At 42.0% G+C, this 19,084-nt stretch overlaps 1 protein-coding gene across 8 annotated transcripts in view; it reads left to right on the top strand.

Annotated features, from left to right (window-relative positions):
• Rgs22 (regulator of G-protein signalling 22) overlaps positions 1-19,084 on the top strand; it is a 180,065-nt gene that overhangs the window by 115,317 nt on the left and 45,664 nt on the right. For 2 of the 8 annotated variants that reach the window (XM_011245372.3, XM_011245371.3), the window contains exons 23-27: positions 9,487-9,642; positions 12,083-12,178; positions 14,421-14,514; positions 14,629-14,715; positions 14,919-14,968. In XM_011245372.3, the coding sequence (XP_011243674.1) occupies positions 9,487-9,642; positions 12,083-12,178; positions 14,421-14,514; positions 14,629-14,715; positions 14,919-14,923 (438 nt within the window). In that variant the 3' untranslated portion in view covers positions 14,924-14,968. Of the gene's footprint in view, positions 1-9,486; positions 9,643-12,082; positions 12,179-14,420; positions 14,515-14,628; positions 14,716-14,918; positions 14,969-15,641; positions 15,780-17,104; positions 17,569-17,592; positions 19,041-19,084 lie in introns of those variants that run through there. The other 6 variants (XM_011245373.3, XM_011245370.3, NM_001195748.1 and 3 more) reach the window with 6 other exon arrangements.

Here is a 19,084-nt window from a genome sequence, read left to right as displayed (position 1 = left end):
ACCCTTTTAGTGTTGTTGTTCCTAAAAGGTGATTAAGAAAAATAAGTTCTAATTGGGGTAATGAGGAAGACCATGTCACAAGCTAAGTGATATGAACCAGATTTGGAGTGTGCCTGTGACACATTGTCCCTCAACTGTTCACTGTGAGCCGCTCTGTTCAATCTTCTGAGTGATGAGAGTGGACTCACAACCCAAATTATGCATGAAAACTTGCAGAGGAGTGATTGAGGATATGCAAGAGAGAAACAGAGAACTTGGCACCAGAACTGTAGCATCTGCCAAGGACGTGATCCTAGCGATTCAGCCTTGCCTCGCCATCCTGACAAACCAGAGCAAGGCATGGGCTCTGTGTCCAAGATCTTGTGTCTGAGCAGAGAGGTCCAAAGAGGCTCATCTGCTAGGGATTGCTGTCCTAGTCCTAGTGCAATGTCTGGTTTCCTGAGGTAGCTTAAAAAGAGATTTGTCCTTTGAGGGCCTCTTTTCCTCCAGATCTATAATTATCCCTGCCTGCGTAGGAACAGCTCTGAGCGTGGTGGCCCTCACCCCAGAGATGCGAACCAGAGAGTTTTGTTCTTCCTCTCCTTTGCTTCCTTAGCTTCATGTTTGATCAATTCTTAAAACGTAATCATGAGCCTCCTTGTTGTAACAGGCTATCTGCTTTTCTTCACCTCCATGCCACGTGAGATCTGGAAAACCTTTCTGCTCAGCACAGCTCCTGTCTCTGGACTTGCTCCAGCTCATGTACTGCGAGCAAAGCACTTTTTTTCCCCCTCAAAATGGTGCCTGCCATTCTCTGATTAAAATGCTTCACTACTTCCCTGCTACATACAGCAAAGATTGCTTCACGGCTACCTCTCTCAGCACCCCCGTTCTCTCTTCCCCAGGGTCACTGAAATAGCTGTAGTCCCATAAAGGGCCTTTCCTATCTTTAGTCCTGAGCTTCGTGCAGCCCCATCTTCTCTTCCCTGCGTTCGTCCCTGCTGAAGCACTTCTAATGCTAAGTTCAAAGTGACTATCCTCTAGTCGGACTTACTGGATTGTAAAGTTTGCAAGAGCAGTGTGTTTCTTATTTATCTTTATGTCTATATGCATAGTAGTTGTTTTGGATCATAAGGAGCTGAGATATGTCATGGCAGAAGAGTGTAAGATCAGCTTGCAAATGAGAGCCAAGTGAAGCCAAAGGGATGAGCAATAACTGCTGATGTAACCCTGGTTCAGCAGAGCCTCTCTTTCCCCATAGTGACTGCCATAGCCTGAAGGTTTCCCTACTCAGACAGCCTCTTACTGCTCCCTTTAGAAATAAAGAAATACAATTCATTGGCTAGTAGGTAGCACGGTAGTCCTATATATATTCGGGTTTTTTTTTGTTTTTTGTTTTTGTTTTTGTTTTGTCCACTGAAACATTTAATAAGCCGGAAATAAGAGGTTCTCAACCTTCCTAATGCTGCAACTCTTTAATACAATTCCTCATGTTGTGGTGACCCCAACCATAGATCTATTTCATTGCTACTTCATTAGATATTTTCTTCATTTACATTTCAAATTCTATCCCCTTTCCTAGTTTCCTCTCTGAAAATCTCCTATACCGTTCTCCCTCTCCCTGCTCCCTAACCCACCCACTACCACTTCCTGGCCCTGGCATTCCCCTCCATAGACTCTTAGCAAGACAAAGGGCCTCTCTTACCATCAATGGCCTACTAGGTCATTCTCTGCTACATATGCAACTAGAGACACAGTCACCATGTGTTTTCTTTGATTTGTGATTTAGTCCCATGGAGCTTTGGGGGTACTGGTTGTTTCTTATTGTTGTTTCTCCTATAGGGCTGCAGACTGCTTCAGCTCCTTGGGTACTTTCTCTAGCTCCTTCATTGGGTACCCTGTGAATAGATGACTGTGAGCATCCACTTCTGTGTTTGCCAGGCACTGGCAGAGACTCACAGGAAACAACTATATCAGAGTCCTGTCTGCAAAATCTTGCTGGCATATGCAATAGTGTCTGGGTTTAGTGGATGTTTATGTGAAGGATCCCCTGGTGGGGCAGTGTCTGGATGGTCATTCCTTCAGTCTCTGCTCTGAACTTTGTCTCTGAAACTACTTCCATGGGTATTTTGTTCCTCCTTCTAAGAAGGATCGAAGTATCCACACTTTGGTCTTCTCTCTTGAGTTTCATGTGTTTTGCAAATTGTCTCTTGGGCATTCTAAGTTTGTAGGCTAATATCCACTTATCAGTGAGTGCATATCATGTAAGTTCTTTTGTGATTGGGTTACCTCACTCAGATTTTATCCTTAAGACCCATCCTTTTGTCAAAGAATTTCATAAATTCATTGTTTTAATAGCTGAGTAGTACTCCATTGTGTAAATGTACCACATTTTCTGTATCCATTCCTCTGTTGAGGGACATCTGGGTTCTTTCCAGGTTCTGGCTATTATAAATAAGGCTGCTATGAACATAGTGGCACATGTGTCCTTATTACATGTTGGAGCATCTTCTGGGTATATGCCCAGGAGTGGTATTGCTGGATCTTCCAGTAGAACTATGTCCAGTTTTCTGAGGAACCACCAAACTGATTTTCAGAGTGGTTGTTCCAGTTTGCAATCCCACCAGCAATGGAGGAGTGTTCGTCTTTCTCCACATCCTCATCAGCATCTGCTGTCTCCTGAGTTTTTGATCTTAGGCATTCTGACTGGTGTGAGGTGGAATCTCAGGGTGGTTTTATTTGCATTTCCCTGATGATTAAGGATGTTGGACATTTTTTCAGGTGCTTCTCAGCCATTCAATATTCCTCAGTGGGGATTTCTGTGTTTAGCTCTGCACCCCATTTTTTAATAGGGTTATTTGGTTTTCCTGAGTTCTTTATATATATTGGATATTAGTCCCCTATCTGATTTAGGATTGGTAAAGATATTTTCTCTTATTGACAGTGTCCTTTGCCTTACAGAAGCTTTGCAATTTTATGACATCCCATTTGTGGATTCTTCATCTTACAGCACAAGCCATTCCTCTTCTGTTCCCTACTTTCTCCTCTATAAGTTTCAGTGTCTCTGGTTTTATGTGGAGTTCCTTGATCCACTTAGACTTGAGCTTTGTACAAGGAGATAAGAATGGATCAATTCGCATTCTTCTACAGGATAACCTACAGCTGTGCCAGCACCATTTGCTGAACATGCTTTCTTTTTTCCACTGGATGGTTTTAGCTTATTTGTCAAAGATCAAGTGACCATAGGTGTGTGGGTTCATTTATGGGTCTTCAATTCTGTTACATTGATCTACATGTCTGTAACTATACCAGTACCATGCAGTTTTTATCACAATTGCTCTGTAGTACAGCTTGAGGTCAAGCATGGTGATTCTCCCAGAGGTTCTTTTATTGTTGAGAATAGTTTTTGCTATCCTAGGATTTTTGTTATTCCAGATGAATTTACAAATTGCCCTTTCTAACTCTGTGAAGAATTGAGTTGGAATTTTGATGGGGATTGCATTGAGTCTGTAGATTGCTTTTGACAAGATAGCCATTTTGACTATATTAATCCTGCCAATCCATGAGCATGGGAGATCTTTCCATCTTCTGAGATCTTCAGTTTCTTTCTTCAGAGACTTGAAGTTCTTATCATACAGATCTTTCACTTCTTTAGTTAGAGTCACACCAAGGTATTTTATATTATTTGTGACTATTGAGAAGGGTGTTGTTTCCCTAATTTCTTTCTCAGCCTGTTTATCCTTTGTGCAGAGAAAGGCCACTGATTTGTTTGAGTTAACTTTATATCCAGCTACTGCACAGAAGCTGTTTATCAGGTTTAGGAGTTCTCTGGTGGAATTTTTAGGGTCACTTATATATACTATCATATCATCTACAAATGGTGATATTTTCACTTCTTCCTTTCCAATTTGTATCCCTTTGATCTCCTTTTGTTGTCTAGTTGCTCTGACTAGAACTTCAAGTATTATATTGAGTAGGTAGGGAGAGAGTGACAGCCTTGTCTAGTCCCTGATTTTAGTGGGATTGCTTCAAGTTTCTCACCATTTAGTTTGATGTTGACTACTAGTTTGCTGTATATTGTTTTTAATATGTTTAGGAATGGGCCTTGAATTGCTGATCTTTCCAAGACTTTTATTATGAATGGATGGTGGATTTGTCGAATGCTTTCTCGGCATCTAATGAGATGATCATATGGTTTTTGTCTTTGAGTTTATTTATATAGTGGATTATGTTGATGGATTTCTGTATATTAAACCATCCCTCCATCCCTGGGATGAAGCCTACTTGATCATTATGGATGATCATTTTAATGTGTTCTTGGGTTCAGTTTGAGAGGATTTTATTGAGTATTTTTGCATCGATATTCAAAAGGAAAATTGGTCTGAAGTTCTCTTTCTTTGTTGTTTTGTGTGTGTGTGTGTGTGTGTGGTGTTTAGGTATCAGAATAATTGTGGCTTCATGGAATGAATTGGGTAAAGTACCTTCTGTTTCTATTTTGTGGATTAGTTTGAGAAGAATTGGAATTATGTCCTCTTTGAAGGTCTGATAGAACTCTGCACTAAACCCATCTGGCCCTGGGCTTTTTTTGGTTGGGAGACTATTAATGACTGTTTCTATTTTTTTAGGGGATATAGGATTGTTTAGGTAATTAATCTGATCCTGATTTAACTTTGGTACCTGGTATATATCTAGAAAATTTTCCATTTCATCCAGGTTTTCCAGTTTTGTTGAATATAGGCTTTTGTAGTAAGATCTGATGATGTTTTGAATTTCCTCATATTCTGTTGTTATGTCTCCCTTTTCATTTCTGATTTTGTTAATTAGGATACTGTCCCTGTGACCTCTAGTTAGTCTAGCTAGGGGTTTATCTATCTTGTTGATTCTCTCAAAGAACCAGCTCCTGATTTGGTTGATTCTTTATATAGTTGTTTTTGTTTTCACATGGTTGATCTCAGCCCTGAGTTCGATTATTCCCTCCCTTCTATTCCTCTTGGGTGTATTTGCTTCCTTTTGTTCTAGAGCTTACAGGTGTGCTATCAAGCTGCTAGTGTATGCTTGCTCCAGCTTCTTTTTGGAGGCACTCAGAGCTATGAGTTTTCCTCTTAGGACTGCTTTCATTGTGCCCATAAGTTTGAGTATGTTGTGGATTCATTTTCATTAAACTCTAAAAAGTCTTTAATTTCTTTCTTTCTTTCTTCCTGGACCAAGTTATCATTGAGTAGAGTGTTGTTCAGCTTCTACGTGTATGTTCACTTTCTATTATTTATGTTGTTATTGAAGACCAGCCTTAGTCTGTGGTGACCTGATAGGGTGCATGGGATTATTTCAACATTTTTGTATCTATTAAGGCCTGTTTTCTGACCAATTTGGAGAAGGTACCATGAGGTGCTAAGAAGAAGGCAAATCTTTTTTTTTTTTAGAATGTAATGTTCTATAGATATCTGTTAAATCAATTTATTTCATAACTTCTGTTAGTTTCTCTGTGTCTCTGTTTAGTTTCTGTTTCCAGGATGTGAGTGGGGTGTTAAAGTCTCCCACTATTATTGTGTGTCATGCAATTTGTGTTTTGAGCTTTCCTTCGTTTCTTTAATGAATGTGGATGCCCTTGCATTTGGTTCATAGATTTTCAGAATTGAGAGTTCATCTTGATAGATTTTACCTTTGATTGGTATGAAGTGCCCCTCCTTGTCTTTTTTGATAACTTTGGGTTGAAAGTCGATTTTATTGGATATTAGAATCGGTACTCCAGCTTGTTTCTTGGGACCATTTGCTTGGAAAATTGTTTTTCAGCCTTTTACTCTGAGGTAATATATGTCTTTGTTCCTGAGGTGGGTTTCCTGTATGCAGAAAAATATTGAGTCCTGTTTATGTAGCCAGTCTGTGAGTCTACGTTTTTTTATTGGGGAGTTGAGTCCATTGATATTAAGAGATATTAAGGAAAAGTCCTTGTTGCTTCCTGTTATTTTTGTTGTTAGAGTTGGAATTCTGTTCTTGTGGCTATCTTCTTTTAGGTTTGTTGAAAGATTACTTTCTTGATTTTTCTAGGGTGTAGTTTCCCTCCTTGTGTTGGAGTTTTCCCTTAATTATCCTTTGAAGGGCTGGATTTGTGGAAAGATATTGTGTGAATTTGGTTTTGTCATGGAATGCTTTGGTTTCTCCATCTATGGTAATTGAGAGTTTTGCTGGCATTTGTGTTCTCTTAGGGTCTGTATAACATCTGTCCAGGATCTTCTGGCCTTCATAGTCTCTGATGAAAAGTCAGGTGTAATTCTAATAGGCCTGCCTTTATATGTTACTTGACCTTTTCCCCTTACTGCTTTTAATATTTTATCTTTATTTAGTACATTTGTTGTTCCCATTATTGTATGTAAGGAGGAATTTCTTTTCTGGCCCATCCTATTTGGAGTTCTGTAGGTTTCTTGTATGTTTATGGGCATCTCTTTCTTTAGGGTAGGGAAGTTTTCCACTATGATTTTGTTGAATATATTTTCTGGCCCTTTAAGTTGAAAATCTTCATTCTCATCTATGCCTATTATCCTTAGGTTTGGTCTTCTCATTTTGTCTTGGATTTCCTGGATGTTTTGAGTTAGGATCCTTTTGCATTTTGCATTTTCTTTGATTATTGTGTCCATGTACTCTATGGAATCTTCTGCACCTGAGATTCTCTCTTCCATCTCTTGTATTCTGTTGCTGATGCTCAAGTTTCTGGCTTATGTTTTCTTTCTTAGTATTTCTATCTCCAGTGTTGTTTCCCTTGTGTTTTCTTTATTGTTTCTACTTCCATTTTTATATCTTGCATGGTTTTGTTCAATTTCTTCACCTGTTTGGATGTGTTTTCCTGTAATTTTTAAGGGATTTTTGTGTTTCCTCTTTAAGGACTTCTACCTGTTTAGCAGTGTTCTTCTGTATTTCTTTAAGTGAGTTATTAATGCCCTTCTTAAAATCCTCTCCTAACATGAGATATGATTTTAAATCTGAATTATGCTTTTCCAGTGTGTTTGGGTATCCAGGACTCGCTGTGGTGAGAGTACTAGGTTCTGATGATGCCGAGTGGTCTTGGTTTCTATTGGAAAGATTTTTATGTTTGTCTTTTGCCATCTGGTAATCTCTGGTGTTATATTTTCCAGCTGTCTCTGGCTGGAGCTTGTTCCTCCTGTGTGTCTATTTGCCTCTGTTAGTACTCATGGAAGACCAGCTCACTCCTGAATCCAGGGGGCCAGAGCACTCCCTGGAGGCCAACTCTCCTCTGGCAGGGAAGGTGCACAGAGGACTGAGGGTCAGCTCCACCTCCTGGCTTAGGGTGAAGGCCTGAAGGAACCCTGTCCAAGAAGCTCTATTGCTTCTGTGTTCATGTGCTCTCCAGCTGGAACCTACCTCAGACAGACCCCCAGATAGAAAATGGCGCTATCACCTGAATCCTGGGATATCCTATACATTAGGTTTTTTTTTCTTAGAAATTGGTTGTCTTTTAAGATTCTATAGGTACAGAAGAATGTATATTAATTTAATATTAGACTCAAATCTCAATTGCTACTTGGGGGATTATAACATTTTCATACCTTCCATTGAAAACATGGGTCCTGATAAGGTAACGTTTAGAAGAAAGGCTGATGTATGGCATGCACATTTTTAAGCTGAGAATGCCTCGAGTTTTACAGAGATAACTGAGAAATAGGGTTAATAGATGCCAACTAAAAGAAGACAGGCATTCAAGTTGAAGAGACTTATGGTATACATTGTATCTATCATCTATCTATCTGTCATCTATCTACCTATCTATCTATCTAATATCTAATCCTCTATCAATTGATATTCAAGAGTTTCACACAATGTGCTTTTGTCTTGTACACAGGCCCGCTTAACTCTTTTCAGATCCAGCCTACCCACCCATCTTTGTGCCTTTTCTTCTTTTTTCCTTTTTTTTTTTTTTTATTTCACCCATCAAGACCAAATTTGTGCTACCCAAATAATCTTAGATGCGTAGCTTTCTGCCGAAGTATGACCAACCTATCAGGGGCTACCTTCTTAGGCTCTTCCTCCCTCCCTCTCCCAGTGCTAACAGTTGCCAGTAGCTCCACCTTTAGGGATGGGACTGTGTGTCCGACTCCCATCTCCATGCCTGAATTTTGTCTGGCTTGGGCTTGCACGGACATTGTGCGTGCTGTCACCACTGCTCTGCTCTGTCTGGAAGACAGTATCCTTGCAATAATCCAGTGCCTGTGGCTCTTACATCCCCTCCCCTCCCTCTTCTGCAAACGATTCCCGAGCCTTTGTAGGAGGGGGTGTGGTATGTATGCTCCATTTAGTTTCATAGAGCATTTCATAATTTCTTCCTCTCTGCACCTTGGACAGTTGTGAGGCTCTGTGTTGAGCACCATCTGTTGCAATTAGAAGCCTCTCTGATGTGGAGTTGCGAGAGCTGCAATGAGCCATGGGTGTAATGATGTCATTTAGAATCCGTTTAATGCTTTGTCTACTAAGGCATCCTTTGACATGGCTCTCCAAATTTTATATCCATGCTTCCAAGGAAGCTACAGAATTCAATAACAAGATTGTACTTCAAAGGGAATGAATAATTTTAGCAAGTAACTATATTTATGCCTAGAAGAGATGAGTAGTGACTTTTGCTAATTCAGGATTCAAACATTTACTTTGAAAATAATTTCCTCTTTTACTCTAAGAGTTGGCTTGGAGCCTAATGGGACGGCTCGTTTTTCTTCAAGGCATTAAGTAATAGCTACTCTTAGCCATAAGATGTTGGACTTGATTTGATGTGGAGAGTCCTATCTTAGAAATAATATATGCCTGTGGAGCTAATGTAAAACTTCAGCACAGGAATTACAACAGCTACTCTTATCTCTATAAATATCATAATTAATGATTTAATGTGTGGTGTCCTCTTAGAGAGGCTTGGTCTAGCATGCCGGTTTGCTTTTTAAATGTTACTTTTTCTCCCTCTTACACGAAAGAGAGATTACGTCATTTAAAAGTTACTCAGGATTTATTCTTAGATCCACAGCTTTGTTTAAGAGCTTTCCAGAGGCAAAATGGAATTTCCTTTTTCTAAAAGACAGGGAGGGTGCGGGGAGTAGGGGGGGGAACGCTTTGTTTCCTTTGATGAACTGAATACTTGAAATACTTGCACAACACTGCAGAGAGTGGCTGACCAACTGGGGTAGTTTAAAAAAAGAACATCAATTTCTTATTTCAGAAGACCTAATGGAGTCTTTACTAATTTGACCAGTTGGTTAGAGACACATAAAGACTAAAGGCACTTTTAAGTGTACTCTGTGAGTGTTTTAAAGGACTTTCCACTGGTAGCTAAAAACCCTGCTGATAAGCACGTGCTGAGCTCTCTGTGCTGTGAAGTCTCAGACAAGGTGTGGGAGGGAGACCCGGTGTAGATTAAGGATAGAGAAGCTAATCCTCTATTGTGGTATACTAGAGTTAAATCAGTACATCTGTAGAAAATCATATTCTGAGACATACTTTTTTTTATATATACAGATGACAATTTTTGGGGTTCTGTTTAAGTTTTGGCCACAGTTTTGTGAGTTTAGGAAGAATTTAACTGACGAGAAAATCATGAGTGTTTTAGAGAGAAGACAGGAACATAAGCAGAAAAGGAAAGCGTCAGACACAGAAGAGGACAAGGCGGGAAAGGTAAGAGCAAGCCCATCCCATCCGCCGCAAGCACACTTCGAAAAGAAAGGTGGTTTGCATGGCTGATAGAAGAATGTGGGCTGGGGAAGTGTGCAGAGACGCTAAGGAAGTAACTGCAAAGCCTTCCTTCACAGCAACCCGGCTGTTCTGAATTTCCCAGAAGTGATGTCAGATAGGTTCTTCAGGAAGGCTTTTGTTGACACCTCTAGACAACACCAGCAGCTTCCATTTGCTGGAGTGATCCTACTTCTCCTGTGTGTGTGTTTTGTGTGTGTGTGTGTGTGTGTGTGTGTGTGTGTGTGTGTGTGTGTGGGTGTGTGTGTGTGTGTGTGAGAGAGAGAGAGAGAGAGAGAGAGAGAAACAGACAGATAGACAGACAGACAGACAGAGACAAAGAAAGGCAGAGACAGACAAAGAAAGGCAGAGACAGAGACAGAGAGATGCATATGCATGTGTATGGTACCTGTACAAGCACATGCAGATGCCAGAGCGGCAGCTCCTGCTCTATTCCTGAGAGGCATCTCTATGGGCATGGCTCCCAACCTGGAATGCCAATTTCACTTATCAGCTGATGGTAGTAGTATGTATCTATATGACTTAAGCATGTAAGATAATTAGCTGGCATGTATGTATGAAAAACTATTCAACCATATGATTGAAAGGTATTTGCTCATTCGGGAGCACACAGCACAGTATGGTGAGGAGCATCCTCATGGGACTTCCTGGCTTTTCATCCTAGCCCTATCATTAGCTCTATTCCATTGGTTGTTTTCTTTTTATTACTATTTTTAATTTTTCTATGTATGTCTATACATGTGTCACATACATGTAGGTCCCCATGATGACTAGAAGGTGTAGAGTCCCTGCGGTTAGAGTTATAGTCTATTCTGAGCTGCCTACCTGGGTGCTGAGAACTGGATTTGGGTTGTCCAGAGAGCAGCTAATGCCCTCCCTCTCCCCCCAGATCTGTCCTCTCAGCAAAACGGTCATTTCCTCTTAGTCTCATTTTGTCAGTAAATGGAGAGAATTGTAACACTCACATCCCAGAGTAAAGGACAGAGGAGGACATATGCAGCCCAGCAAGCCACACGTAAAGATGGTTGTCTCAGCAGGCATGGTGATCTCTATGTCAGGATGGCACAGCTGTGTCCTCTACTTCCGTTCTTGATGGGAATTCAATGGAGAAATCACAGAAGGGTGGAGGGAACCTTAGGGAATGCTCTGTCCAGTTTAACTAGATCATAGAAGTACTGTCTCATCAATGAAGCTAAGTCAATGCGGTGCAGCTTGCTGTGAGTTTGACCCCAGAACCACAGAATAAGCTGGGCACATTCATGTCATCCCAGAGCTGGGAGACAGAGACAGGAGGAACGAAAGACCTTGTCTCATAAAACAAGGCACTGGCAAGCAAGGTTGTTCTCTGGCCTCCATACACAGGCACACCCACACTTTTATGAAAATACACACTGGCATGCGTGTGAAAGTGTGCACACTTGCACGCACATGTGCACACACATGTTTGACAACATACATTGTTTAAGATGTTCATTCTTAGCCAGGCGTTGTGGCGCACGCCTTTAATCCCAGCACTCAGGAGGCAGAGGCAGGCGGATTTCTGAGTTCGAGGCCAGGCTGGTCTACAAAGTGAGTTCCAGGACAACCAGGGCTATACAGAGAAACCCTGTCTCAAAAAACCAAAAAAAAAAAAAAAAAAAAAACCAAAAAAAAAAACAAAAAAAAATGTTCATTCTTTCTAATTCAGGTAACATGTATGTAGGAAATTATTGTACATGAGGGACTCATCACAGAAGTGAACACAGATTTTCTGTGTACTGGTTGATTTCTAATGTACAAGTTTAGAAATGACCTTAGTTTCTACTTGAAAGAATGAAAGTTGGTATTACATATCCTCCACTCATCCATTGAACATACTGGCATGGTTACTATATCATCCATTCAGCAAATATCTGTGTGTGAGGCCATTCAGCCACTACAGTGTACATATGGTGTATTCATGTCACCACACAGCACATACTGCCTCTCGGCAAACACCTAGGAGTTAAGCCACACAAGGGCCTGCCAACCTGCAGTTCTGTATTCCTCACACTGGAACATTTCCCCACTATACCTGCATGAAAACAAGCCCATGCACCCCGATTCCATCGTGTGTAATGCTATGCCCATGCGCTCTCCCTGTGGAAATGTAGATATATGTTCGTGAGGACTATCGGTTGTCCTCCTCGGATGCTTAGATTTTTATATTCTACCTCATTTTCATCTCGTTTATCATTCAGTGTTTTCATATTAACATGGCAGAGTGAAAGGTGCGCTTAACAGTGGCTTGAGACTTCAACTGTGGTCGAACTATGTTCTTGTGTGATATTATAACCTCTTAAGTTCGCATTATCCATTTTGGAATAACCTGGTTTCTTACTTGCAGAGTGGAGTTAAGCAGTATGCAAGTACTACAGGCTCTCTTACAAAACCTGTCTTAGGCAGCGAGTCCCTACTAGTCCTGCAGTCCTATGGCCGGCAGGTAAGACTCTAGGACACACTCCTCTCTAGAGCAGCAAGTGCATGGTGCTCACAGCTGCAGGGGGTTGTTGGGCTAAGGGAGCTCTGTGGTGCTGCTGGTCAGAGTATGGGACAGGTATGAAAATGGGCAAAGATGGTAGTCTTCTGGGAGATGAAATTACCCAATCAGTGTGATAAAGGAAAGTCATATTTTATGGTTTGGAGGGTTTCTTTTCTCTCAGAGCGCGTTGAGATTGAAATTCAGGGCCTCATGAATACTAGGCATGTGGTCCACCAGAGTCCTTCCCAACCTCACCCAGGGTAAACCTGAAGACAGTGAATGCTAAATGCTCAGTCTCTGTTTCTGAACTCTTTGTTGAGCACACCCGCCAACAAGACACTTGCAGGCTTATGAGCACCGTCACACCAACTCTCTGAACCATCATGGGTTTCATTTATACTCATTTTTAATGACTTGTATTGAAAAACATTTGCATCTTAGGACAGTACTAACTTTTCAACTAATTAAACAAATTTTTCAACACTTAGAAATGCAAAATAAGTTGCTAGCTGAGAGACTATAGAACTCTCACAAAAGAAGAGAAATGGCTGGTTTTGTAGATACGTGTACTTACAGCTCTATCAAATGTGATATCTAGAGTGAGACTCTGTATAAGCATCAGCGAATTATCAGCATGACCTGTCAGAAGCATAGCGTATGCATAAACAAGGGAATGGAGACACAGGCTTTGATATGTGCTCTGTTCTCAGGAGCCAGTATTATCTTGAAGCCTGCAAAAAGGCTTATAATCTCTTTTTGTATCTGCTAAAAGAAAGAAAGGATAACAATGATGGTGATGATGATGATGGTTGGTGATGGTGGTGATGGTGGTGGTAGTGGTGATGGTGGTGATGGTGGTGATAGTGGTGATGGTGGTGATGGTGGTGATGGTGGTGGTGGTGGTGGTGATGGTGGTGATGGTGGTGATGGTGGTGATAGTGGTGATGGTGGTGGTGGTGATACTGGCTCTGATAATAATCATGCCCTGTCTGGTCCCCAATGAAGGAACTAGAGAAAGTACCCAAGGAGCTGAAGGGGTTTACAGCCCCATAGGAGGAACAACAATATGAGCTAAGCAGTATACCCAGAGCTCCCTGGGATTAAACCACCAATCAAAGAAAAAACACGGAGGGACTCCTGGCTCTAACTGCACATGTAGCAGAGGATGGCCTAGTCGGTCATCAATGGGAGGAGAGGTCCTTGGTCCTGTGAAGGCTCTATGCCCCAGTATAGGGGAATGCCAGGACTGGGAATGGGAGTGGGTGGGTTGGAGAGCAGGGAGAGGGGGAGGGGATAGAGGATTTTCAGAGGGGAAACTAGGAAAGGGGATAACATTTGAAATGTAAATATAGAAAATAGCTAATAAAAAAATTCAAAAGGAAAAAAAAATCATGTCCTGTCTGTAGCTTAAGATTTCTGTAGGAAACTGGAGAACATCTGGAAATCAAAGGCACCTTAAAAATACACGGATATACAGTGCCTTTTTAAGTACACGGGTTGTCACTCTAGAAATTAAGGAATAGTTATCAATTATTATTCAGCAGGCAGTTTAAATTCAAAATCATCACCCCTCCCCCAGATAATCTTGAGTACTTTGTAAACACTAAGTTCATAATCAATATAAAGGTAACTGAGTCACTGTCGCTGTACCCTAAGCGCTGTGACATTGGCAATCAACAGTATCCGCATCCTCACATTCTCCCTCCCTCAGTGACATCGAGGCTACAGGAAGAAGTAGCTGTGTTACGTAATACATATTCTGATGAAAGGGAGGTGGGTTGATAATGGTCTGTGGCACACAGTTAGAAAGATCGAGATGTGTACATTGTTTGTGAAAATCTATATTATCATTTGAGACATATGATGAAAAATCTCAAATATATTCCCCTTTTGGTTTGTTGTTTTTGAAACAGAATATCATTGCATAGTTCAGGCTGGCCTGGCTTTACATGTAGCCCAGGTTAGCCTAAAAGTTATGCTAATCCTCTTAACCTCAGACTCATTTACACTGGAATTACAGGCATCAGCCACTATACATGACTAAGATGTACTTTTCTTAGAACGTGTTATATGTGGATTAAAAGTTTAAATGAAAGAATAATAAAATTTATGTTGCCTGCTGTTTCTTTCTTAAGGGCAATCTGGGAAGTTTTTTCATAATTAAATTTGAATTTTTTTTTTTTTTTTTTTTTTTTTTTTTTAGCCAACCTGGTGTTATTCAAAGTACATAGAAGCCTTGGAACAAGAGCGAATTCTTCTGAAAATCCAAGAAGAAGTGGAAAGAAAAATGTTCACAGGTAATTTTTTGCCTCTTGTATACAGCGCTGCTTTGCTGCTGTCTACCGCACAGTAAGGTAAGGTGTCTGCAACGAGCGCGTCACTCTGTCTCTCTTGTCTTTTGTCTTGTGCAGGTACATCATCTTTCACAAACTTGCTTAAGCCTTCCACTGGCTCCGCTCTGTCTCTGAAGAAGAATGTGTCTCTTCACAGCATCCAGAGTCAGTTCCCGTGATTGCCTGCCTTCAGCTCTTGTCTTTCTGCTTCTCTCCTAACCTTCTCGTCCAAGGCCCCACCTTTCCCCCACTGCCAGCGTCTCACCCTCCAATTAGGAGAATGTTCAGTCTCTCTGTGTCTCTAGAACTTCTCCTCTGCCAAGGAGGAGAGATAGGAATCCGTGCCTAATATGTCTCTTGTTTTCCAGGATAGCAGCTTTCCAGCCCACGCTCAGATCCTCCTGCTGACAAGTACCAGGTAAGCCTGTGTGTGAGACTCCCTTTGACTGCACACCCTCCCACTGGCAAATCTACACAGACCCAACCACGTCCCCTCACACACCCATGCCTCACCTCCAACCAAAGGGTAGCAACAGCTTGTCTTCTGATTGATGGTACCATCCCCCAAGAAGGGATCCTCTCAGGAAGAAATGCAGGCTTTCTAAACTCATCGATGCTGGGAGTATATGACAGGGCCAAACACCAAGCCCGGGTTCCTCTCTACACAGACGATGATGAACCGGAGGATTCTGACTGGGTTCCCTGCTAGAGTTTAACCAGCCATTTCCAGAGCAGTCTAACCATAGAATGTAGTGTGTGTGTCAACAATTAGCCCAGTACTCACAGAAGCCGGCAAAAGTGCCTTCATTATCCTCTGCCTTAACCTGGTTTCTCAGAATCCTGTTTTCCAACCCTTGGAGGATAGGAACACGGGAGTAGGCCTAACTTTCTCAGGCTACTTATCTTATTTTCCTCCCAGTGAGCCCCGACAGGCACCGTCTCCTGGCCCCCACCTCTTAGGTTAACGGCATAATGCCCTGAACAGTACCAGTATGTGTTTATTTGTTTTTAATGTTCTCTTAATTTTTATGACTATTGTTTGTATTTATTTCTCTATGTACCTTAGTTTCATGCATGTTTTTCTTTTGTAGGATTTCTTTAAGCCAACGTTAACTAGCCTGAGAAGCTGAATGCCCAGGGTGTTGAATAGTCTGAGTTCCTTTAGAATACATCTATGATAGGCTAGAAGAATTAAAGACTTTTGACTATCATACTCTATAAGGAAAAGCATGTGTAATCTTTAACAGATATCCCTTGCAGACTCACCATATCTGTTTAGCAGATCTATGCACTGAATGACTAGGGGTGTAACTATTCCTAGTGTAACTAACAGGAAACACAGAAGAGCCCTCCACCCCGATTCCCAGAGGTGGTGGAGCTATGGAAGCATTGGTCTCTACACAGCGGTACCCACAGGACCCACACAATGAGGGTTAGCATTTCAGGTGCCTTGAACCACTCTATGCATGCCTTCCAGACACCTTGGTGATTTCAATTCAGACTTGCACTACTCTTGATGCAGACTGTTAGAGCCAAAAGAAACAGTGCTTAGAAAGGGAGAAGCCCTGGTGCAAGCTACATGTGGCAAAAGAGAACCAGACCACATGTAAGAGAAAACCTGAGAAGGGCCCTTGTGACCTACATAACTAACGCATTCCAAGGACTACAACCTGGACTAGAAGCTATGCCCTATAGTCCCACACAGTCCTGAGAGGTCTTTTCAAAGATAAAACTGTCACCCCAAATTCTCCACGTAGTTTGGAACTTTAAATAGGGACCGTATCAACTAATATACTTGGAAGGTCCCCTCTCCTCTAAAGAAGGGACTCAGGCATTTGCCTTCTGTTTGCTTTTGGAGGTGAGGACCTTGCTGTGCCATCCAGGCTGTCCTCAACCCTCCTGAGTCTCTGGAATTACCAGACAAGGTGTGGATCACTGTGCCCTGCTAGATAGAATGTCCCTGGCACCGTGCCTGCAAAAGCCCTCTTCGGTAGCTATGGAACTGGTCACTGTTTCACAAAGCCCTGAAAGAGCTCGATGCCTCATGGGCTTTGGTCTTTCTCCCTCCTCTGCTTCAGCTGAGATTTTATCAATTTGTTTGTTTTCCTGATGTTCAATTTTCTGTTCTCTCAATATGTTAATTATAATTCTCTAGAAAGTAGTTTTTCCCAGTTGTCAATGTTCACTTCCTGGCCACAGTATTGGGCTGCTTCCTGAGTAGTGCAAGCACTGTAGAATATTAACAAAATTAAGATAAAAATAAAATATATCATCTTTTTAATTCTTAATGTTCTTCCTTTATTTATGCAGAGAGTTTCTAGCCTTTACAGATTTTCTTCTCTTAAAAAAACTTCTTTTGACATTTCTTGCAAAGCAGGTCTATTTGAAACAAATACCTTAGAAAATCTTTAAAGTGGAAATTTCTGGTTTCTTTGGGAACTCAGTTATGTCATATGTTTTGATGGGGCAAACAGGTGAAGCAGACATGGGTGAAAGGATGCTTTGCTGAAGCAGACACATGACATTTAGAAAGAATATAACTATGACCCCACAGATAGGAGAGAAGATGGAACATTGGTTTGCCTCGCTCGGCCTCGCTAGCCTTTGCTGATGATGATCTTGTTCACCTTACATCTCGTTGCTGATCTTCACTTGGCCCTGACTTCATAGAGAATAACTCAATGAAGAATTTATGATATTCTGGCAGCTCCTTGCCACATCCACAGAATCTCATAGATCCAGCACTGATTCTTGTGTGGTGGCTGAGTGGACTGACCTGCATCTGCTGATTCATGGTTGGTGTTTGCTAGTGGACTGAACTGCTGATGTCCTGACAGATGACTTGAATTGCGCCATCCCCCTCCCCCGCCAAAAACACCCTATTTCTAAACAGGTCCACTCCCCTAGTATCCTGATAACCTGTCTTCTCCACTGCTCTGGTGGGCGCTGGGCTAGAGGGGAGGTGAAATGCTTAAGAGCCCTTATTAAAGTAGGTTTTGAAAAACTGAAGCCTACAAACCCTTTCTTTTTCCCTTTTGACAGATAACAGAGAGTTGCTTCTGCTCCAGTCTGTGACTTCTTCTCTTTCCCTCCTGTACTTAGCCACCTTCACTCCCTTGGCCCTGAGAGACTGTCCTCCTCTCTCTCTGCATCTCAGTTTTGAAGTTCCCACTGATCTCCAAGCTCGGCCCTGCCCCTGGGTCTCTCTTCATCAGTGTGTGTTCTAGATAAACTCCTCAGCTGGTCTTTCTGTCTGAGATGCTGGATTCCCCTTGTATTTCCATTTGATTCTTCCTTGGCATTTTCTTCTCTGTGCTTGCTTTATGATTCTGGTCTTGTTTCTTGTTTCCCTGACTGATTAAGGTTGAAGTCTACCATTGTCTGTAGTACCCTCTGAGCTCAGAGTAAAAGGACAGATTCTCTTTGTCAGGCCTTCTCCTTCTCTGACCATGTCTGGCGAACTTGAAACCCCCACACTCTACCTGCAGAATGTCATGTAGCCTTGGTGAAATTACAGGTTTGGCTTCTTCCCACCCACAATAAGAACCCACTCAGCAAGTGCCTGAGATTCCTGGAATGTTTCCCCACGCTAATGAGACATATCTGTACCTTAGCTTTCAGCCAATGATCTTTGCCTACCCTGGATATTCCTCCTTTCCCCAAAACTACATAACCCTTGATTATGTAGTAACCCCAAGTAAAACTGATGCATCTCCCTGAAGCTGGCCCCAGTGTGTCATTGCCAGTTGTACCCATGAGCCATCCATAACCCTTAGTCCTCATGGACATGGCCAACAACCCCTGGGAGAAGGGAGACCCACATTCATGATCCACTTTGTTGTTGTTTTCAAGATAGGGTTTCTCTGTGTAGCTCAGGTTGACTTGGAACTCCCTCTGTAGACCAGGCTGGCCATAAACTCAGGGATCCACCTGCCTCTACTTTCGGAGTGCTGAGATTAAAGACGTGTGCCCCCACTGCTCGGCCATCATCCATTTTTAAAGCTGGAGCTCTTAATTGTTAAATGCAGCCATTGTAATGAAAGACCCACAACATGAGGACTCCCCCACGTTCTGACTCAGAGAGGTGACGCCCCAAATCACTCACGAGAAACTGTCTTGATACAAACCACAAGAGGACTTTCATTCCAGGTGCACTCTGGGACCCACAGTCGTATACCACGCAGGGGTAGAGGACCATGGGCCCCGAGTAGCTGGGACATGGGGTATTTAAAGGAAGAAACCACAACTCAAGGGGTGGGGAGGGTGTCATTGGAAAATACCAAAAATACCAATTAAGAGTCACAAGGGAGTGGAAGTCACAAGAGTCGCAAGGAATACCTGGTAATTGTGTGGGTTATTTCTCAAGACACTCTCTATGAGCCTCTAACAATAGCACATTTGCATAGATAGCGGGTTCCATAAATGGTCAGGGTGACCCTTTTTGAACAAACACTCCCTGAACCCAGGAAGTAGGTGGGTGGAGGAATGTTGCTATCTGTCTTATGATTAGCATGCCTTGGAGCATTGAGTCACA

Source organism: Mus musculus, chromosome 15, assembly GCF_000001635.26.
Source record: "Mus musculus strain C57BL/6J chromosome 15, GRCm38.p6 C57BL/6J".
Lineage (NCBI taxonomy): Eukaryota > Metazoa > Chordata > Mammalia > Rodentia > Muridae > Mus > Mus musculus.
This window is presented reverse-complemented; position numbering and strand designations above follow the sequence as displayed.